The sequence below is a fragment of the Salvelinus namaycush genome, chromosome 5 (genome assembly GCF_016432855.1).
Source record: "Salvelinus namaycush isolate Seneca chromosome 5, SaNama_1.0, whole genome shotgun sequence".
Classification (NCBI taxonomy): Eukaryota; Metazoa; Chordata; class Actinopteri; order Salmoniformes; family Salmonidae; genus Salvelinus; species Salvelinus namaycush.
In genome coordinates this window covers 65,087,448-65,110,020 of record NC_052311.1, presented here as the reverse complement: position 1 = coordinate 65,110,020, position 22,573 = coordinate 65,087,448, and the positions used below count along the sequence as shown (strand labels likewise).

The 22,573-nt window shown below is 43.1% G+C and overlaps 1 protein-coding gene across 1 annotated transcript; it reads left to right on the top strand.

Annotated features, from left to right (window-relative positions):
• Positions 1-800: 800 nt before the first annotated feature.
• On the top strand, positions 801-22,573 carry LOC120047270 (myosin-10-like). The gene is made up of 5 exons (XM_038992798.1): positions 801-980; positions 7,887-8,093; positions 12,445-12,601; positions 20,367-20,394; positions 22,336-22,573. Exons 1-5 carry the CDS (start codon positions 801-803, stop codon positions 22,571-22,573), a joined length of 810 nt encoding a protein of 269 aa, XP_038848726.1.

Below are 22,573 nucleotides of genomic sequence, written 5' to 3'. Positions count from 1 at the left end.
TGTGTGTGTGTGTGTGTGTGTGTGTGTGTGTGTGTGTGTGTGTGTGTGTGTGTGTACTTACTAGTCTACTACTGCTCGCTTGAAACGGATCACATCACTGTCACTGTCTGATAGTTAAGCAGTCCTCCTCCACTCATTCACACTCACATGCCATGATCAGTGAAATACACTGCTCTGATTTTCATCTACTATGCAGTCCACTCACTCACACTCATGTGACAATGTGACTGAGTGAGAAAATGTCTAACACTGTCTTTCTTGTCTCTTGTCTCTCTCTCTCTCTCTCTCTCTCTCTCTCTCTCTCTCTCTCTCTCTCTCTCTCTCTCTCTCTCTCTCTCTCTCTCTCTCTCTCTCTCTCTCTCTCTCTCTCTCTCTCTCTCTCTCTTTCTCCCACTCTCTCTCCCTCACTCTCCCTCTCTCTCTCTTTATTGACATGGCAAGTTCATTATTAATTACATTGTCAAAGTATACATATCGAAAAATCTAAATCAAATATATATGTATATATATACAAAATATATATATATTTATATATAAATAAATGGTGGGACCAACAGCAATAATAATAGTAGTAGTGGACATGGGATTACCATTAACAACAACTACAACAACAATATTAATCAGAATAACAACAATAACAACAATACATTAAAGCAACAGTAGTAGACCAGTCTCAACATGACTGAGAAGACACATGACCTGGTATGAAAGACAAAACAAAATGGGAAATATTATCAACATTCAACTCTCTCTCTCTCTCTCCCGCTCTCTCTCCCGCTCTCTCTCTCTCTCTCAGCACCATGTCCAGGCTGTCAGGGGGCGGTGTTTCCAATGATGTCACCCGCTTCCTGTCCACGGGGGCGGTGCCAGGCTCACCCACTTCCTCTACCCCCACTGGCCACGTATTCTCCGCCTCCAGCCAGGCTGATTGGGCGGCAAAGAGGCTCGTCTGGGTTCCATCCGAGAAGCACGGCTTTGAGGTGAGTGGGCTGGGCGGGGCCAATGGGCGTGGTCAGGGTGGAGGGCAGCCGGTGGTGAGGTTAGGGGGAGGGGCGAATTTTTCAACTAATTAACTAATCATGGTCGTCAGTATAGGGCATTGTTAGTTGAAGCAGGTGTTTTAGAGTTGGGCTGGAACAAAAACCTGTGTGCACTGCTGCGCTCCAAGGAGTTGTCCACCTCTTGCCCTACCATGGGGCACAGCACAGGCCTCCCTGGGTCCATCAGTCCTGTGCAGTTGAGCACGGCATTGACAACTACATAGCAGATAAGCACACCATGCATTCAATTGAGATGATTCCATACCATGTCATAATCATTTTCATGATCTATTTGCTGCATTTCTATCTGCAGCACTCTGAGTAGTCCTCATACAGGTGAATAATTAGCTCCAGGCGTGTGCCTGTTTGACAGGTGTGGAAAAGAGAACCGTGTGTTTCTCAAGACAATGGAATGGTAACGCATTGATCTAGCATTCTCTAAGATGCTATTTCACAGTGTTGGTATAACTTCCTTGTCTTTCGATGCTTCTCTGTACCCCTTCCAACTCTATTCTAGTCTCCTTCTATTGCCAGTGTATTAGGGCTCCTAGTTCTCCTCTATTACATTGCTTTAGTCACTGGGCTCTATCTCTCTGTTGGAGCCACACTGCGCGCTGATCTACATCACTCAGCTCTACATGTTGCATTCTAAACCTCGTCTTTCTATGAGAAGTGGCATCACTTGTAGAACACTTCCACCTCTATCCTTTACCTTGATCACTATCTTCTTCTCTGTTCTGCTGTGTCCCAGTGCCCACTGTGTTCCAAGGCTCTTTGTGTTTGACAATGTGACAGGGTTCCAAGGGCGCTCTTCTCTATAGTATGTCTATACAGGGTATCTCTCTCTGTTTCTCTGCTGTTCTGATATGGAGCTCTATGAATAGAACAATACACTCCTTCAGCCTCCTAATGTTAAAGAGGCCGCAGTAACACACACACACACACACAGTCACACACATAGTCACACACACAGTCGTCATTCTACATTCATATTTTAAGTGTGTGGTTAGTCGTATTCTGAGAATGCGGGTGTGTGTGCCAGGCAAAAGTAAATGGTGAACAGAGCAGAACAGAACAGAGCAGAAGAGAACAGAGGAGAACAGAACAGAACAGAGCAGAACAGAGCAGAACAGAGCAGAGCAGAACAGAGGAGAACAGAGCAGAATAGAACAGAACAGAACAGAGCAGAACAGAGCAGAACAGAACAGAGCAGAACAGAGCAGAGCAGAACAGAGGAGAACAGAGCAGAATAGAACAGAGCAGAACAGAGCAGAACAGAGCAGAGCAGAACAGAGCAGAACAGAGCAGAACAGAACAGAGCAGAACAGAGCAGAGCAGAGCAGAACAGAGGAGAATAGAACAGAGCAGAACAGAACAGAACAGAGCAGAACAGAGCAGAGCAGAACAGAGGAGAACAGAACAGAACAGAACAGAACAGAGCAGAACAGAACAGAGCAGAGCAGAACAGAGGAGAACAGAGCAGAATAGAACAGAGCAGAACAGAACAGAACAGAACAGAGCAGAACAGAACAGAGCAGAGCAGAGCAGAACAGAGGAGAATAGAACAGAGCAGAACAGAACAGAGCAGAACAGAACAGAGCAGAACAGAACAGAACAGAGCAGAACAGAGCAGAGCAGAACAGAGCAGAACAGAGCAGAACAGAACAGAACAGAACAGAGCAGAACAGAACAGAGCAGAGCAGAACAGAGCAGAACAGAACAGAACAGAGCAGAACAGAGCAGAGCAGAACAGAGCAGAGCAGAACAGAGGAGAACAGAGCAGAACAGAACAGAACAGAACAGAGCAGAACAGAACAGAGCAGAGCAGAACAGAGGAGAACAGAGCAGAATAGAACAGAGCAGAACAGAACAGAGCAGAACAGAGCAGAACAGGGTAGAATCTTGTGACCTGACCAGTTCAGAGTTCACCACTTCCTGTCGACCCCCCCCCGGCCATAAGAGCTGTACTATGACTGGGGTTATTAACTCCTCCCTCTCTCTCTGTGTCTATTTCTGTTCGCCCCTCCTCAGTCTAGCCATCTCAACCACTATCAATGTATGCACTGTTTTATGTCATTTGTGTGTATGTGGACACCAGTGATGCTTATTGCTTCATACTGGAAATCAATCCCAACTCCTCTTGTCATGTGATGAAACCCTATATTTCACACCACCATGTGTTATTACCATGTGTTATTACCATGCGTTATTATCATGTGTTATTACCATGTGTTATTACCAATCGTTATTATCATGTGTTATTGCCATTTGTTATTATCATGCGTTTCTACCATGCGTTATTATCATGTGTTATTACCATGTGTTATTATCATGCGTTATTATCATGTGTTATTACCATGTGTTATTACCATGTGTTATTATCATGTGTTTCTACCATGTGTTATTATCATGTGTTATTACCATGTGTTATTATCATGCGTTTCTACCATGTGTTATTATCATGTGTTATTACCATGTGTTATTATCATGTGTTATTACCATGTGTTATTATCATGTGTTATTACCATGTGTTATTATCATGTGTTTCTACCATGTGTTATTATCATGTGTTATTACCATGTGTTATTATCATGTGTTTCTACCATGTGTTATTATCATGTGTTATTACCATGTGTTATTATCATGTGTTATTACCATGTGTTATTATCATGTGTTATTACCATGTGTTATTATCATGTGTTTCTACCATGTGTTATTATCATGTGTTATTTTCATGCATTATTTCTACCTTTAGATTTTGTGGCATAGAGAAAGTTAAGATATCAGACAGGGGAGGTGATAGTAATAATAATACTCTGAGTAAAAGAGAATGTTTTGGGATTTTCACCCTCCAGACATTATTTCCTAAAGGACTTAATGATGAAATGCCTATGTATGTTATGTTGTGAATTTGAACATGAATTATGTGCCTATTTAAGATTACTCTGATGTTTGTCGTACGATGTACCCAATTATTTATGAAAACTTGCTATGTCCTCATTGTTGTTTTACAGACGTGTTTAATACGTCTTATTTACACACTTTATTCAAATATTTATGAAATGCATATTGTTATATTTGGTAGCACTTATTTGTTTTTCCTTCGCCTCCAACCCCTTTCCATGAGTGGAACGGATGTGGGTGGGGCTAGGTCTACATAAGGGTGCTAATTTTAAGAAATTCACAAAAGCTATGACGAAGGCCGTGAGGCCGATTGTGACATAGAAGTCCGTCACAATTGAAAGACACTGTCAGTAGTGATGTCATTTTGTAAATGTTATGTAGTGATATTGTTTCAAAACCCTGTTGCAATGTATATACTTTAGTATGTTTAGTTAATGGAAAATGTAGCTTTGACTAGGTAATTGCTTAATTAATTAGTGTTAATTGTTCTGAGGGGAGGGGCTAGCCCTACAAAAGGAGCCTCTCTTTCAGTTCATGGGGGCATTTTGGAGCTGTGGATGGGGTAGCATTGTTTTTAGCTGGCCCATAAGGTATATGTTTGGTGGCAGTACTGTTGTTTTTGTTCCGGAATCACTTTGTAAATAAACACCCTTGCACAGAAGAACTTTTGCGGCTTCGCCATCTTTTTATTTTGATAGAGGTTAGGTTTTCCAGTATAGCCTTCTGGCCTACTCTACGTGACACCGATACGTAAGCTTATTAAATATCAGTGATACTATCAAGAGCAGTGTGCAGTTTCCTTTTTCCTTCATCTTGTTCAACTGTTGCCATGCACCTGCAAAAAAGATTGCTCAGATGTGCGAGTGCCTTTTGAATTTTGAATTATCATGCATTATTACCATGTGTTATTATCATGCGTTTGTACCATGTCTTAGTATAATGCGTTATTATCATGTGTTATTATCATGCATTATTACCATGTGTTATTATCATGTGTTTGTACCATGTGTTATTATCATGTGTTATTATCATGTGTTTGTACCATGTGTTATTATCATGTGTTATTATCATGCGTTATTATCATGTGTTTGTACCATGTGTTATTACCATGTGTTATTATCATGTATTATTACCATGTGTTATTATCATGCATTATTACCATGTGTTATTATCATGTGTTTGTACCATGTGTTATTATCATGTGTTATTACCATGTGTTATTATCATGTGTTATTATCATGCGTTATTACCATGTGTTATTATCATGTGTTTGTACCATGTGTTATTATCATGTGTTATTATCATGCATTATTACCATGTGTTATTATCATGCGTTTGTACCATGTGTTAGTATAATGCGTTATTATCATGTGTTATTATCATGCATTATTACCATGTGTTATTATCATGTGTTTGTACCATGTGTTATTATCATGTGTTATTATCATGCGTTATTACCATGTGTTATTATCATGCGTTATTATCATGCGTTATTATCATGCATTTGTACCATGTGTTATTATCATGTGTTATTATCATGTGTTATTACCATGTGTTATTATCATGTGTTTGTACCATGTGTTATTACCATGTGTTATTATCATGTGTTTGTACCATGTGTTATTATCATGTGTTATTACCATGTGTTATTATCATGTGTTATTATCATGTGTTATTATCATGTGTTATTATCATGTGTTATTATCATGTGTTATTATCATGTGTTATTACCATGTGTTATTACCATGTGTTATTATCATGCATTATTACCATGTGTTATTATCATGCATTATTACCATGTGTTATTATCATGCGTTTGTACCATGTGTTATTATCATGTGTTATTATCATGTGTTATTATCATGTGTTATTACCATGCGTTATTACCATGTGTTATTATCATGTGTTTGTACCATGTGTTATTATCATGTGTTATTATCATGTGTTTGTACCATGTGTTATTATCATGTGTTATTATCATGTGTTATTATCATGCGTTTGTACCATGTGTTATTATCATGTGGTATTATCATGTGTTATTATCATGCGTTATTATCATGCATTTGTACCATGTGTTATTATCATGTGTTATTATCATGTCTTAGTATCATGTGTTATTATCATGCATTATTATCATGCATTATTACCATGTGTTAATATCATGCGTTATTATCATGTGTTATTACCATGCGTTATTATCATGCATTATTGTGATGTGTTATTATCATGTGTTATTATCATGTGTTTGTACCATGTGTTATTATCATGTGTTATTATCATGTGTTATTATCATGCGTTTGTACCATGTGTTATTATCATGTGGTATTATCATGTGTTATTATCATGCGTTATTATCATGCATTTGTACCATGTGTTATTATCATGTGTTATTATCATGTCTTAGTATCATGTGTTATTATCATGCATTATTATCATGCATTATTACCATGTGTTAATATCATGCGTTATTATCATGTGTTATTACCATGCGTTATTATCATGCATTATTGTGATGTGTTATTATCATGTGTTATTATCATGCATTATGACCATGTGTTAATATCATGCGTTATGACCATATGTTATTATCATGCGTTATTACCATGTGTTATTATCATGTGTTATTACCATGTGTTATTATCATGCGTTTGTACCATGCGTTATTATCATGCATTATTACCATGTGTTATTATCATGCGTTATTACCATGTGTTATTATCATGTTTTATTATCATGCGTTATTATCATGTGTTATTATCATGCGTTTGTATCATGTGTTATTATCATGCGTTATTATCATGCATTATTATCATGCATTATTGTGATGTGTTATTATCATGCGTTATTATCATGCATTATTACCATGTGTTATTATCATGTGTTATTACCATGTGTTATTATCATGTGTTATTATCATGCGTTTGTATCATGTGTTATTATCATGCGTTATTATCATGTCTTATTATCATGCGTTTGTACCATGTGTTATTATCATGTGTTATTATTATGCGTTTGTACCATGTGTTATTATCATGTGTTATTATTATGTGTTATTATCATACGTTATTACCATGTCTTATTATCATGCGTTTGTACCATGTGTTATTATCATGTGTTATTATTATGTGTTATTATCATGTGTTATTATCATGTGTTATTATTATGCGTTTGTACCATGTGTTATTATCGTGTGTTATTATTATGTGTTATTATCATGCGTTATTACCATGTGTTATTATCATGTGTTATTATCATGCGTTTGTACCATGTGTTATTATCATGTGTTATTACCATGTTTTCTTATCATGCATTTGTACCATGTGTTATTATCATGTGTTATTATTATGTGTTTGTACCATGTGTTATTATCATGTGTTATTATTATGCGTTTGTACCATGTGTTATTATCATGTGTTATTATTATGCGTTTGTACCATGTGTTATTATCATGTGTTATTATCATGTGTTATTATCATGTGTTATTATTATGCGTTTGTACCATGTGTTATTATCGTGTGTTATTATTATGTGTTATTATCATGCGTTATTACCATGTGTTATTATCATGTGTTATTATCATGCGTTTGTACCATGTGTTATTATCATGTGTTATTATCATGTGTTATTATTATGCGTTTGTACCATGTGTTATTATCATGTGTTATTATTATGTGTTATTATTATGTGTTTGTACCATGTGTTATTATCATGTGTTATTATTATGCGTTTGTACCATGTGTTATGGCTTGTCATGTCTTGTGCTGTTAGTGGATGTTTCCTGGATCAGTATCTAACTAACCTCTCTGTCCCTTCCCCTACCCTCTCTCTCTCTCTCTTCCCTGCCTCTCTCTCCCGCCGCCTCTATCTCTCCCCCTACCCTCTCTCTATCTCCTCCCCCTTCTCCCCGCTCTCTCTCTCACTCCCCCCACCCCAACCCTCCAGTCTGCCAGTATCCGTGAGGAGCGTGGGGATGAGGTGGAGGTGGAGCTAACAGACAGCCAGAGGAAGCTGACCCTGTCCAGAGAGGAGGTCCAGAGGATGAATCCTCCCAGGTTCAGTAAGGTGGAGGACATGGCTGACCTCACCTGTCTCAACGAAGCCTCCGTCCTACACAACCTCAGAGAGAGATACTACTCTGGCTTGATATACGTCAGTGTACATTACACACACACGCACACACACACACACACACACACACACACACACACACACACACACACACACACATACACACACACACACACACACACACACACACACACACACACACACACACACACACACACACACACACACACACACACAGGACACAATAATACATAAACTCAAACTTGCACAGCATACAAGGGAGAAGTGAAAGTCAAAACTGATGTGTGTATGTACAGTATATACAGTTGAAGTCGGAGGTTTACATCCACTTAGGTTGGAGTCATTAAAACTCATTTGTCCACACATTTCTTGTTAACAAACTATAGTTTTGGTAAGTCGGTTAGGACATCTACTTCGTGCATGACACAAGTAATTTTTCCAACAATTGTTTACAGACAGATTATTTCACTTATAATTCACTGTATCACAATTCCTGTGGGTCAGAAGTTTACAGAAAATGATGTCATGGCTTTAGAAGCTTCTGATAGGCTAATTGACATCATTTGAGTTAATTGGAGGTGTACCTGTGGATGTATTTCAAGGCCTACCTTCAAATTCAGTGCCTCTTTGCTTGACATCATGGGAAAATCAAAAGAAATCAGCCAAGACCTCAGAAAAAAATTCTAGACCTTCACAAGTCTGGTTCATCCTTGGGAGCAATTTCCAAACGCCTAAAGTGAGTGTATGTAAACTTCTGACCAACTGGGAATGTGATGAATGTGATGAAAGAAATAAAAGCTGAAATAAATTATTCTCTCTACTATTATTCAGACATTTCACATTCTTAAAATAAAGTGGTGATCCTAACTGACCGAAGACAGGGCATTTTTACTATGATTAAATGTCAGGAATTGTGAAAAACTGTGTTTAAATTATTTTGGCTAAGGTGTATTAAACTTCCGACTTCAACTGTATAAGCACAAGATAAACACGTCACACCGTGTGTGTATGCGTGTGCATGTGTGTGTGTGTGAGAATAGAAGTCCCCACAAGAATAGTAAACAAACAAACATTTTACCAACTGGGGACATTTTGTTAGTCCCCACAAGGTCAAATGCTATTTCTAGGGGGTTCAGGGTTAAGGTTAGAAATAGTGTTAGGGTTAGAATTAGGTTTAGTGTTAGGAGCTAGGGTTAGTTTATGGGTAAGGGTTAGGAGCTAGGGTTAGTTTATGGGTAAGGGTTAGTTTATGGGTAAGGGTTAGGAGCTAGGGTTAGTTTATGGGTAAGGGTTAGGAGCTAGGGTTAGTTTATGGGTAAGGGTTAGTTTATGGGTAAGGGTTAGGAGCTAGGGTTAGTTTATGGGTAAGGGTTAGGAGCTAGGGTTAGTTTATGGGTAAGGGTTAGTTTATGGGTAAGGGTTAGGAGCTAGGGTTAGTTTATGGGTAAGGGTTAGGAGCTAGGGTTAGTTTATGGGTAAGGGTTAGGAGCTAGGGTTAGTTTATGGGTAAGGGTTAGTTTATGGGTAAGGGTTAGGAGCTAGGGTTAGTTTATGGGTAAGGGTTAGGAGCTAGGGTTAGTTTATGGGTAAGGGTTAGGAGCTAGGGTTAGTTTATGGGTAAGGGTTAGGAGCTAGGGTTAGTTTATGGGTAAGGGTTAGTTTATAGGTTAGGGTTAGTTTATGGGTAAGGGTTAGGAGCTAGGGTTAGTTTATGGGTAAGGGTTAGTTTATGGGTAAGGGTTAGGAGCTAGGGTTAGTTTATGGGTAAGGGTTAGGAGCTAGGGTTAGTTTATGGGTAAGGGTTAGGAGCTAGGGTTAGTTTATGGGTAAGGGTTAGTTTATGGGTAAGGGTTAGGAGCTAGGGTTAGTTTATGGGTAAGGGTTAGGAGCTAGGGTTAGTTTATGGGTAAGGGTTAGGAGCTAGGGTTAGTTTATGGGTAAGGGTTAGGAGCTAGGGTTAGTTTATGGGTAAGGGTTAGTTTATAGGTTAGGGTTAGTTTATGGGTAAGGGTTAGGAGCTAGGGTTAGTTTATGGGTAAGGGTTAGTTTATGGGTAAGGGTTAGGAGCTAGGGTTAGTTTATATGTTAGGGTTAGTTTATGGGTAAGGGTTAGGAACTAGGGTTAGTTTATAGGTTAGGGTTAGTTTATGGGTAAGGGTTAGGAGCTAGGGTTAGTTTATGGGTTAGGGTTAGTTTATGGGTAAGGGTTAGGAGCTAGGGTTAGTTTATGGGTTAGGGTTAAGAGCTAGGGTTAAGTTTAGGGTTAAGTTTAGGGTTAGGGTTAAGTTTAGGGTTAGGGGTTATGGAAAATTGGATTTTGAATGGGACGAGGTTAGTGGGGGGGGGGTACTCTGTAGAGAGAACTGTGACATCAGTATAACTGATATAAGAGGAGGGGTTGTGTTACATCACAGTCGTTTATATGAGAGAGAAGGACGGAGGAGAAAGGAGAGCTGCATCTCCTGTTTCGTGACTATGAACCAATGAAGGGAGGGATGAGAGAGATAGAAAGAGGAAGATAAATGGATAGAAAGGAAGATAGATAAGAAGAAAGAAAGAAAAATAAGTGTTGCGGTACTTTGATATGAAGAATGTGTCAGAAAGAGTTAGAATGTGACATTGTGAACGACACTTTGTATTGTATATCTATGTTGAGGAATTTGAAGGCTGTTTATGTTTATCTTATCCGCTTTAGAGAAAGAGAGATACTGAGAAAATGGGGGATTTTGGTGGACAAATACTGACCCTCATATTTCAGTCCACCACACACACACACACACACACACACACACACACACACACACACACACACACACACACACACACACACACACACATACACACACACACACACACACACACACACACACACACACACACACACACACACACGTACTGTATGTGTGGATTATCAGGGAAGGGTGTGAGAGGAGGTGAATGGGTAGGGGCGACCAGTCAGAATCCACAGAGTCATCTTGTTATCAGTACCTTTACACTGTTGCCTGCATATTTCATTCATAAACCTGTGTTGTAGCACTAGCTGGTTGATTGATTGTCCTGGCAGCTATCTTTCTTTTTCATTAGAAATGCCTCCTTACACATTCCACCTGACCCTACTCATACTGTAGGTTAATGTGTCCTACTCATACTGTAGGTTAATGTGTCCTACTCATACTGTAGGTTAATGTGTCCTACTCATACTGTAGGTTAATGTGTTCTACCTATACTGTAGGTTAATGTGTCCTACTCATACTGTAGGTTAATGTGTTCTACCTATACTGTAGGTTAATGTGTCCTACTCATACTGTAGGTTAATGTGTCTTACTCATACTGTAGGTTAATGTGTCCTACTCATACTGTAGGTTAATGTGTCCTACTCATACTGTAGGTTAATGTGTCCTACTCATACTGTAGGTTAATGTGTCCTACTCATACTGTAGGTTAATGTGTTCTACTCATACTGTAGGTTAATGTGTCCTACTCATACTGTAGGTTAATGTGTCCTACTCATACTGTAGGTTAATGTGTCCTACTCATACTGTAGGTTAATGTGTCCTACTCATACTGTAGGTTAATGTGTCCTACTCATACTGTAGGTTAATGTGTCCTACTCATACTGTAGGTTAATGTGTCCTACTCATACTGTAGGTTAATGTGTCCTACTCATACTGTAGGTTAATGTATCCTACTCATACTGTAGGTTAATGTATCCTACTCATACTGTAGGTTAATGTGTTCTACTCATACTGTAGGTTAATGTGTCCTACTCATACTGTAGGTTAATGTATCCTACTCATACTGTAGGTTAATGTGTTCTACTCATACTGTAGGTTAATGTGTTCTACTCATACTGTAGGTTAATGTGTCCTACTCATACTGTAGGTTAATGTGTCCTACTCATACTGTAGGTTAATGTGTCCTACTCATACTGTAGGTTAATGTGTTCTACTCATACTGTAGGTTAATGTGTCCTACTCATACTGTAGGTTAATGTGTCCTACTCATACTGTAGGTTAATGTGTTCTACTCATACTGTAGGTTAATGTGTCCTACTCATACTGTAGGTTAATGTGTCCTACTCATACTGTAGGTTAATGTGTCCTACTCATACTGTAGGTTAATGTGTCCTACTCATACTGTAGGTTAATGTGTCCTACTCATACTGTAGATGAATGTGTCCTACTCATACTGTAGGTTAATGGGGGGAGAATGTTGGGCGGGATTGACCCTCCCTCTCCTAATGTTGCTGTTATATAACTCAGATTAGGTGTGTGTGTGTGATATGACATTACCTGCCTTAATGGCTGGGGCTAGGCATTGGGAGGGCATGGGTCGTTGAGATTAAGCATGGTATTTTAGTTATCATTGAACTTTGTGTATATCTATCCTGGGTGTGTGTGTGTGTTTGCAGACATACTCGGGCCTGTTCTGTGTGGTGATCAACCCCTATAAGAACCTGCCCATCTACACAGAGTCTATAGTGGAGATGTACCGAGGGAAGAAACGCCATGAGATGCCCCCTCACATCTACGCTATATCAGAGGCTGCCTACCGCAGCATGCTACAAGGTAACCCTAACCCCTGACCTCTAACCTCTGACCCCCTCACATCTACGCTATATCAGAGGCTGCCTACCGCAGCATGCTACAAGGTAACCCTAACCCCTGACCTCTAACCTCTGACCCCCTCACATCTACGCTATATCAGAGGCTGCCTACCGCAGCATGCTACAAGGTAACCCTAACCCCTGACCTCTAACCTCTGACCCCCTCACATCTACGCTATATCAGAGGCTGCCTACCGCAGCATGCTACAAGGTAACCCTAACCCCTGACCTCTAACCTCTGACCCCCTCACATCTACGCTATATCAGAGGCTGCCTACCACAGCATGCTACAAGGTAACCCTAACCCCTGACCTCTAACCTCTGACCCCCTCACATCTACGCTATATCAGAGGCTGCCTACCGCAGCATGCTACAAGGTAACCCTAACCCTTGACCTCTAACCTCTGACCCCTTCACATCTACGCCATATCAAAGCAATTTGTTATGATTTTCATATGTGCATTTTCGTGGAACAGTTTCATTTCAATAATAATGTTTTCATTTCTCAAAATCATTGTCACGTGGTTAATCATAAAAAATATTAATTAAAATTAATAAACTCTAAAAGTAAAAATTCTACTAATGTGAGAGCACCAGCCTCTGCCTTATGGACACATTGAGAGGCTACACCGTGATCATTGGCGGCTAAATAGAACTCAGAGATCGCCATGCAGCCCAGAGATGGCCATGCAGCTCAGAGATGGCCATGCAGCCCAGAGATGGCCATGCAGTCCAGAGATGGCCATGCAGCCCAGAGATGGCCATGCAGTCCAGAGATGGCCATGCAGCCCAGAGATGGCCATGCAGCCCAGAGATGGCCATGCAGCCCAGAGATGGCCATGCAGCTCAGAGATGGCCATGCAGTCCAGAGATGGCCATGCAGCCCAGAGATGGCCATGCAGTCCAGAGATGGCCATGCAGCCCAGAGATGGCCAATGCAGTCCAGAGATGGCCATGCAGCCCAGAGATGGCCATGCAGCCCAGAGATGGCCATGCAGTCCAGAGATGGCCATGCAGTCCAAAGATGGCCATGCAGCCCAGAGATGGCCATGCAGCCCAGAGATGGCCAATGCAGCCGTTGGCCCATAACTTCCATTGTCAACTAAGTAAAAATACACAAAGCCGACAAATAAAAACTGTCGAAAATATACGGATGAAAATTCTGGTTCTTTCAATCACATTCATCAACAGTTGAAGTCGGAAGTTTACATACACTTAGGTTGGAGTCATTAAAACTCATTTTTCAACCACTCCACAAATTTCTTGTTAACAAACTATGGTTTTGGCATGTCATTTAGGACATCTACTTTGTGCATGACACAAGTAATTTTTCCAAAAATAGTTTACAGACAGATTATTTCACTTATAATTCACTGTATCACAATTCCAGTGGGTCAGAAGTTTACATACACTAAGTTGACTGTGCCTTTAAACAGCTTGGAAAATTCCAGAAAATGATGTCATGGCTTTAGAAGCTTCTGATAGGCTAATTGACATAATTTGAGTCAATTGGAGGTGTACCTGTGGATGTATTTTAAGGCCGACCTTCAAACTCAGTGCCTCTTTGCTTGAAAGCATGGGAAAATAAAAAAAAATCAGCCAAGACCACAAGTCTGGTTCATCCTTGGGAGCAATTTCCAAACACCTGAAAGTACCACGTTCATCTGTACAAACAATAGTATGCAAGTATAAACACCATGGGACCACGCAGCCGTCATACCGCTCAGGAAGGTGCGAAAAATGCAAATCAATCCCAGAACAGCAGCAAAGGACCTTGTGAAGATGCTGGAGGAAACAGGTACAAAAGTATCTATATCCACAGTAAAACGAGTCCTATATCGACATAACCTGAAAGGCCGCTCAGCAAGGAAGAAACCACTGCTCCAAAACCGCAATAAAAAAGCCAGACTATGGTTTGCAACTGCACATGGGGACAAAGATCGTACTTTTTGGAGAAATGTCCAATGGTCTGATGAAACAAAAATAGAACTGTTTGGCCATAATGACCATTGTTATGCTTGGAGGGAAAAGGGTGAGGCTTGCAAGCCAAAGAACACCATCCCAACCGGGAAGCACAGGGTGGCAGCATCATGTTGTGGTGGTGCTTTGTTGCAGGAGGGACTGGTGCACTTCACAAAATAGATGGCATGATGAGGATGGAAATTATGTGGATATATTGAAGCAACATCTCAAGACATCAGTCAGGAAGTTAAAGCATGGTCACAAATGAGTCTTCTAAATGGACAATGACCCCACGTATACTTCCAAAGTTGTGGCAAAATGGCTTAAGGACAACAAAGTCAAGGTATTTGAGTTGCCATCACAAATCCCTGACCTCAATCCCATAGAAAATGTGTGGGCAGAACTGAAAATGTGTGTGTGAGCAAGGAGGCCTACCAACCTGACTCCGTTACACCAGCTCTGTCAGGAGGAATGGACAAAAATTCTTCCAATTTATTGTGGGAAGCTTGTGGAAGGCTACCCGAAACGTTTGACCCAAGTTAAACAATTTAAAAGCATTGCTACCAAATACTAATTGAGTGTATGTAAACTTCTGACCCACTGGGAATGTGATGAAAGAAATAAAAGCTGAAATAAATTATTTTCTCTACTATTATTCTGACATTTCACATTCTTAAAATAAAGTGGTGATCCTAACTGACAGGGACTTTTTACTTGGATTAAATGTCAGGAATTGTGAAAAACTGAGTTTAAATGTATTTGGCTAAGGTGTATTTAAACTTCCGACTTCAACGGTAGGCCTTTTCCTACGCACGCTGCATATGAAAGACTTCCTCATATGCCATTTCTCTCCTGTTCTATTGGTTTTCATATCAACTTTCCTTCGTTGTCCTGAAGCCAAATGCACAATCCTAGTCATATTAGCAACCCATCCTAGTTGTTGCATCTTTTGATTCACCCTTTTTCTAAGTTTCTAACAGAGATTTGTTTTTATTTCCCTTTTTCTCGATATCCAATTGCGATCCAATTACGATCTTGTCTCATCGCTCAACTCCCCAATGAAATCAGGAGAGGCTAAGGTAGAGTCATGTGTCCTCCGAAACATGACCCGCCAAACCGTGCTTCTTAACACCCTCCCGCTTAACCCAGAAGCCAGCTGCACCAATGTATTGGAGGAAACACCGTTCAACTGACGACCGAAGTCAGCCTGCAGGCGCCCGGCCCGCCAAAAGGAGTCGCTAGAGCACGATGAGCCAAGTAAAGCCCCCCCGGCCAAAACCTCCCCTTACCCAGACGACACTGGGCCAATTGTGCGCCGCCCTATGGGAATCCCTGTCAAGGCCGGTTGTGACACAGCCCGGGATCGAAACCGGGACTGTAGTGACACCTCAAGCACTGCGATGCAGTGCCTTACACTGCTGCGCCACTCGGGAGGCCTGAAAATGTATTTTTATTGGCTAATTCATTACAGGAGTTGCATGTTTTGTTCTGATGAATTACCATAATCTAAATGTGATTTCTGTCATTCTGAGCACCGTGAGTGGACGCCCTAAGGGGTTACACAACCAATGCATATGTGTCTGATATTTCTCAAATGGCCGGTAAATTAAAATCTTCCGGCCACGTTGTTTGGTGCCACATTTTCCTAACGGACACCGTGCTGACAGTGTAAATACCAATACTGATTGAGAACCATACTTAGGTTGCCTTTTCCCACCTGTCTGTGTGGGTAGTTGTCTATGTGTAGTTGCATGTCAGCACTCTGTTATTATAGCTTCCCGTTCGTTTTGTTGTTTTTGTTAGTTTGTTTAAGTGTTCTTAGTTTTATTAAAGAAGAATGTATTCACATCACGCTGCGCCTTGGTCTCCTCACTACGACGAACGTGACAGAACTACCCACCACCAAAGGACCAAGCAGCGTGGAAGAGAGGACTGGACATGGGAGGACATCCTGGACGGCAAGGGATCCTACACATGGGAGGAGATCCTGGCTGGAAAGGATCGCCTCCCATGGGAACAGGTGGAGGCAGCCAGGAGAGCGGAGGCAGCAGGAAAAGGGAACCGGCGTTATGAGGAAGCACGGCTGGCAAGGAAGCCCGAGAGGCAGCCCCTCCCCCAAAATTGGGGGGGGGGGACACACATGGAGTGTGGCTGAGTCAGGTTGGAGACCTGAGCCAACTCCCCGTGATTACCGTGGCGGGCGTCGTACTGGTCAGGCACCGTGTTATGCGGTGGAGCGCACGGTGTCTCCAGTACGCGTTCTTACCCCGGTGCGCTACATCCCAGCTCCCCGCATCTGCCGGGCTAGGGTGAGCATCCAGCCAGGAAGGATTGTGCCAGCACTGCTCTCCAGACCTCCAGTACGTCTCTACGGCCCAGGATATCCTGCGCCGGCTCTGCCCACTGTGTTTCCAGTGCGTCTGCACAGCCCAGTGCGTCCTGTGCCTACGCCCCGCACGTGCAGGGCCAAAGTCACTATCCAGCCAGGACGGGTTGTGCAGGCTCTTAGCTCGAGACCTCCAGTGCGCCTCCACGGCCCAGTGTATCCGGTGCCTCGGCCAAGGACAAGGCCTCCTGCATGTCTCCCCAGCCTGGTGAGTCCTGTGCCTGTGCTAAGAACTAACCCTCCTGCATGTCTCCCCAGCCTGGTGAGTCCTGTGCCGGTTCCCAGAGCCAGGCCTCCTGTGTGTCTCTCCACTCCAGTGGTGATCCATGGCAAGAAGCCTCCAGTGATGATCCATGGCAGGAAGCCTCCAGTGGTGATCCATGGCACGAAGCCTCCAGTGATGATCCATGGCAAGAAGCCTCCAGTGGTGATCCATGGCACAAAGCCTCCAGTGATGATCCATGGCAAGAGGCCTCCAGTGATGATCCATTGCACGAATCCTCCAGTGATGATCCTTGGCACGAAGCCTCCAGTGATGATCCATGGCAGAAGCCTCCAGTGGTGATCCATGGCACAAAGCCTCCAGTGATGATCCATGGCAAGAGGCCTCCAGTGATGATCCATTGCACGAATCCTCCAGTGATGATCCTTGGCACGAAGCCTCCAGTGATGATCCATGGCAAGAAGCCTCCAGTGGTGATCCATGGCACGAAGCCTCCAGTGATGATCCATGGCACGAAGCCTCCAGTGATGATCCATGGCACGAAGCCTCCAGTGATGATCCATGGCAAGAAGCCTCCAGTGATGATCCATGGCAAGAAGCCTCCAGGGGTGAGACATGGCACAAAGCCTCCAACGGGGGTCTCCAGTCCGGAGCCTCCAGCGACGGTCTCCAGTCCGAAGCCTCCAGCGACGGTCTCCAGTCCGGAGCCTCCAGCGACGGTCTCCAGCCCGGAGCCTCCAGAGTCGCCCTCCAGTCCGGAGCCTCCGGAGTCACCCTCCAGTCCGGAGCCTCCGGAGTCGCCCTCCAGTCCGGAGCTTCCGGAGGCGCCCTTCAGTCCGGAGCTTCCGGAGGCGCCCTTCAGTCCGGAGCTTCCGGAGGCGCCCTCCAGTCCGGAGCTTCCGGAGGCGCCCTCCAGTCCGGAGCCTCCGGAGGCGCCCTTCAGTCCGGAGCTTCCGGAGGCGCCCTTCAGTCCGGAGCTTCCGGAGGCGCCCTTCAGTCCGGAGCTTCCGGAGGCGCCCTTCAGTCCGGAGCCTCCGGAGACGCCCTCCAGTCCGGAGCTCCCAACGAGGGTCCCCAGTCTGGCCCTCACAACGAGGGTCCCCAGTCCGGGGCCCGCTACGAGTGGGCCAAGCCAGAGGTGGAGCGGGGTCTACGTCCCGCACCAGAGCCGCCACCGCGGTGAAATGCCCACCCAGACCCTCCCCTATAGGTTCAGGTTTTGCGGCCGGAGTCCGCACCTTTGGGGGGGGGGGGTACTGTCACGCCATGACCGTAGAGAGCTTTTTATGTCTCGATTTTGGTTTGGTCAGGGTGTGATTTGGATGGGCATTCTATGTTCCTTTTTCTATGATTTGTATTTCTGTGTGCTTGGCCGGGTGTGGTTCTCAATCAGAGGCAGCTGTCTATCGTTGTCTCTGATTGAGAACCATACTTAGGTTGCCTTTTCCCACCTGTCTGTGTGGGTAGTTGTCTATGTGTAGTTGCATGTCAGCACTCTGTTATTATAGCTTCCCGTTCGTTTTGTTGTTTTTGTTAGTTTGTTTAAGTGTTCTTAGTTTTATTAAAGAAGAATGTATTCACATCACGCTGCGCCTTGGTCTCCTCACTACGACGAACGTGACATATACAGTGCATTCAGAATTCAGACGCCTTGACTTTTTCCACATTTTGTTACTTTACAGCCTTATTCTAAAATGTATTAAATAGTTTTTTTCCCCTCATCAATCTACACCCAATACCCCATAATAACAAAGCAAAAACAGGTTGTTAAAAATTGGTGGTTCCAAACTTCATCCATTTAAGAATGATGGAGGCCACTGTGTTCTTGGGGACCTTCGATGCTGCATCCATTTTTTGGTACTCTTCCCCAGATCTGTGCCTCAACACAATCCTGTATTGGAGCTCTACGGACAATTCCTTTGACCTCATGGCTTGCTTTTTGCTCTGACATGCACTGTCAACTGTGGGACCTTATATAGACAGGTGTGTGCCTTTCCAAATCATGTCCAATCAATTGAATTTATTACAGGGGACTCCAATCAAGTTGTAGCAACATCTGAAGGATGATCAATGGAAACAGGATGCACCTGAGCTCAATTTCAAGTCTCATAGCACAAGGTCTGAATACTTATGTATTCGCTTTGTCATTATGGGGTATTGTGTGTAAATTGATGAAGTTTTTTTTGTCCATTGTAGAATGAGGCTGTAACGTAACAAAATGTGTAAAAAGGAAAGGGGTCTGAATACTTTCTGAATGCACTGTACATCCATGTTTTTTGTGGAAGCATATGGAAACATTGGCAATGAGAATATCTTGGTGCTGCAAATGGCAGTAGTAATTACAGTTCATTCTAGGACTTTTCCCACGCCACATGTATTATGATAGGAGCCTGACAAACAGACACTGATTGCTCCACTACTCCATTAAAACCGGTTAGAGACAGATTGAGCAACGTTTCTGCCCCGAGGTCAGTTCATCAGACGACAAGACTCTCTCTCTCTCTCTCTCTCTCTCTCTCTCTCTCTCTCTCTCTCTCTCTCTCTCTCTCTCTCTCTCTCTCTCTCTCTCTCTCTCTCTCTCTCTCTCTCTCTCTCTCTCTCTCTCTCTCTCTCTCTCTCTCTCTCTCTCTCTCTCTCTCTCTCTCTCTCTCTCTCTCTCTCTCTCTCTCTCTCTCTCTCTCTCTCTCTCTCTCTCTCTCTGATCTGTGATCCTATTGATAATTGAACCAGTATGACCGGTATGTGTGCGTGTCCGTGCATGTCTGTGCACATGCGTGCGTGCGTGTGTGTGTGTGCTTGCCTCTCTGTGTGTGTGTCTGTGGTTTCGAGGAAACCTTTAAAACAAACACACCAAAAATGTAACAGACAAGGTCAGGCCATTGTGTTGGTGTCTGCAGTGTGGGCTAGAGCAGAGGTTTGAGGTCTGTCTGGAGAGACCACTTCTGTGGCTTTGACCTCCTTCCTCCTCACTACACGACAATGCTGCTCAGTGAGAGCTGTTGAAATCACATACACACTCAGGTTATCTGAGATAGATTGACAAGTGTATCGATCCCCCTGTTACAGTGATTACTGGTGTAAGAAGTGAAGGTAGTACTGTTCATTGGGTAATATGAAAGACTGACATATTCTGCTTTTATTATTATTCTCTCACAGACAGAGAAGATCAATCTATCCTCTGCACGTGAGTAACCTGGGGTTATATATCTGTCTGTCTGTTTTGTCTGCCTGTCTTGTCTGCCTGTCTTGTCTATCTGTTTGCCTGTCTGTCTGCCTGTCTTGTCTGTCTGTTTGCCTGTCTGCCTGTCTTGTCTGTCTGTTGGCCTGTCTGTATGTCTGCCTGTCTTGTCTGTCTGTCGTCCGTCTGTATTCTCACCATGGTAAATGATCCCAGTTTATATTACTGAATATCTTAGTTTCTGCTAGGATCCTGTTTTTAGACTTTTACAGCCCAGTCCCCCTCAAACACTAGAAGTATATTTAGTTTCCCCCAGTCAGTCTCCTGTATTCTCCTTTATTCCCATCCAACAGCAACACAATGACTAGTGTCTGTATCCTGCACACCTGCTCTCTGTGTATAGAGGAATACACTGCACGGTTCCTCTGTTCACTGGTGGCCTACACGTGTGTATAGAGGAATACACTGCACGGTTCCTCTGTTCACTGGTGGCCTACACGTGTGTGTATAGAGGAATACACTGCACGGTTCCTCTTTTCACTGGTGGCCTACACGTGTGTGTATAGAGGAATACACTGCACGGTTCCTCTGTTCACTGGTGGCCTACACGTGTGTATAGAGGAATACACTGCACGGTTCCTCTGTTCACTGGTGGCCTACAGGTGTGTGTATAGAGGAATACACTGCACGGTTCCTCTGTTCACTGGTGGCCTACACGTGTGTATAGAGGAATACACTGCACAGTTCCTCTGTTCACTGGTGGCCTACACGTCTGTATAGAGGAATACACTGCACGGTTCCTCTGTTCACTGGTGGCCTACACGTGTGTGTATAGAGGAATACACTGCACGGTTCCTCTGTTCACTGGTGGCCTACACGTGTGTATAGAGGAATACACTGCACGGTTCCTCTGTTCACTGGTGGCCTACACGTGTGTATAGAGGAATACACTGCACGGTTCCTCTGTTCACTGGTGGCCTACACGTGTGTGTATAGAGGAATACACTGCACGGTTCCTCTGTTCACTTGTGGCCTACACGTGTGTATAGAGGAATACACTGCACGGTTCCTCTGTTCACTGGTGGCCTACACGTGTGTATAGAGGAATACACTGCACGGTTCCTCTGTTCACTGGTGGCCTACACATGTGTATAGAGGAATACACTGCACAGTTCCTCTGTTCACTGGTGGCCTACACGTGTGTATAGAGGAATACACTGTACAGTTCCTCTGTTCACTGGTGGCCTACACGTGTGTATAGAGGAATACACTGCACAGTTCCTCTGTTCACTGGTGGCCTACACGTGTGTATAGTGTCCTTTCTCTTATATGTGTTTGTGTTGTGTTTATATGTCCTTCATAACTGGGTTGTATTTGTGTGTTTTTATGGAGGACCCTTGTGAAACGAGATGTGGTTTATGTGTGTGAGTTTCTCATACTTGTTTCTGTGTATCAGAAGCTTCTAAAGCCATGACATCATTTTCTGTAAACTTCTGACCCACAGGAATTGTGATACAGTGAATTATAAGTGAAATAATCTGTCTGTAAACAATTGTTGGAAAAATTACTTGTGTCATACACGAAGTAGATGTCCTAACCGACTTACCAAAACTATAGTTTGTTAACAAGAAATGTGTGGACAAATGAGTTTTAATGACTCCAACCTAAGTGGATGTAAACCTCCGACTTCAACTGTATATACTGTACATACACACATCAGTTTTGACTTTCACTTCTCCCTTGTATGCTGTGCAAGTTTGAGTTTATGTATTATTGTGTCCTGTGTGTGTGTGTGTGTGTGTGTGTGTGTGTGTGTGTGTGTGTGTGTGTGTGTGTGTGTGTGTGTGTGTGTGTGTGTGTGTGTGTGTGTGTGTGTGTGTGTGTGTGTGTGTGTGTGTGTGTGTGTGTGTGTGTGTGTGTGTGTGTGTGTGTGTGTGTGTGTTCCAGCGGCGAGTCTGGCGCAGGGAAGACAGAGAACACTAAGAAAGTCATCCAGTATCTGGCTCATGTGGCCTCGTCCCATAAGACTGGAACTCTGGGTAGAAACAAGGAGGCCTCACAGGTAAACTGGGGAAGGGGGGAGGAAGAAGAGACTATATGGAGGAAATGGGGGAGAGGAGGGGGAAATGGGGGAGAGGAGGAGCTTGGTCAGAAGACAAAGACAGAGAAGGGGAAGAAGATGTGA

Bases quoted from the DNA above. Each gene is read 5' to 3' on its own strand.
- LOC120047270 (XM_038992798.1), top strand. From the start codon at position 801: ATGTCCAGGCTGTCAGGGGGCGGTGTTTCCAATGATGTCACCCGCTTC. The intron at 12,602-20,366 runs GTAACCCTAACC...ATTCTCTCACAG, and splicing joins CTACCGCAGCATGCTACAAG to ACAGAGAAGATCAATCTATC. The intron at 20,395-22,335 runs GTGAGTAACCTG...TGTGTGTTCCAG, and splicing joins GATCAATCTATCCTCTGCAC to CGGCGAGTCTGGCGCAGGGA.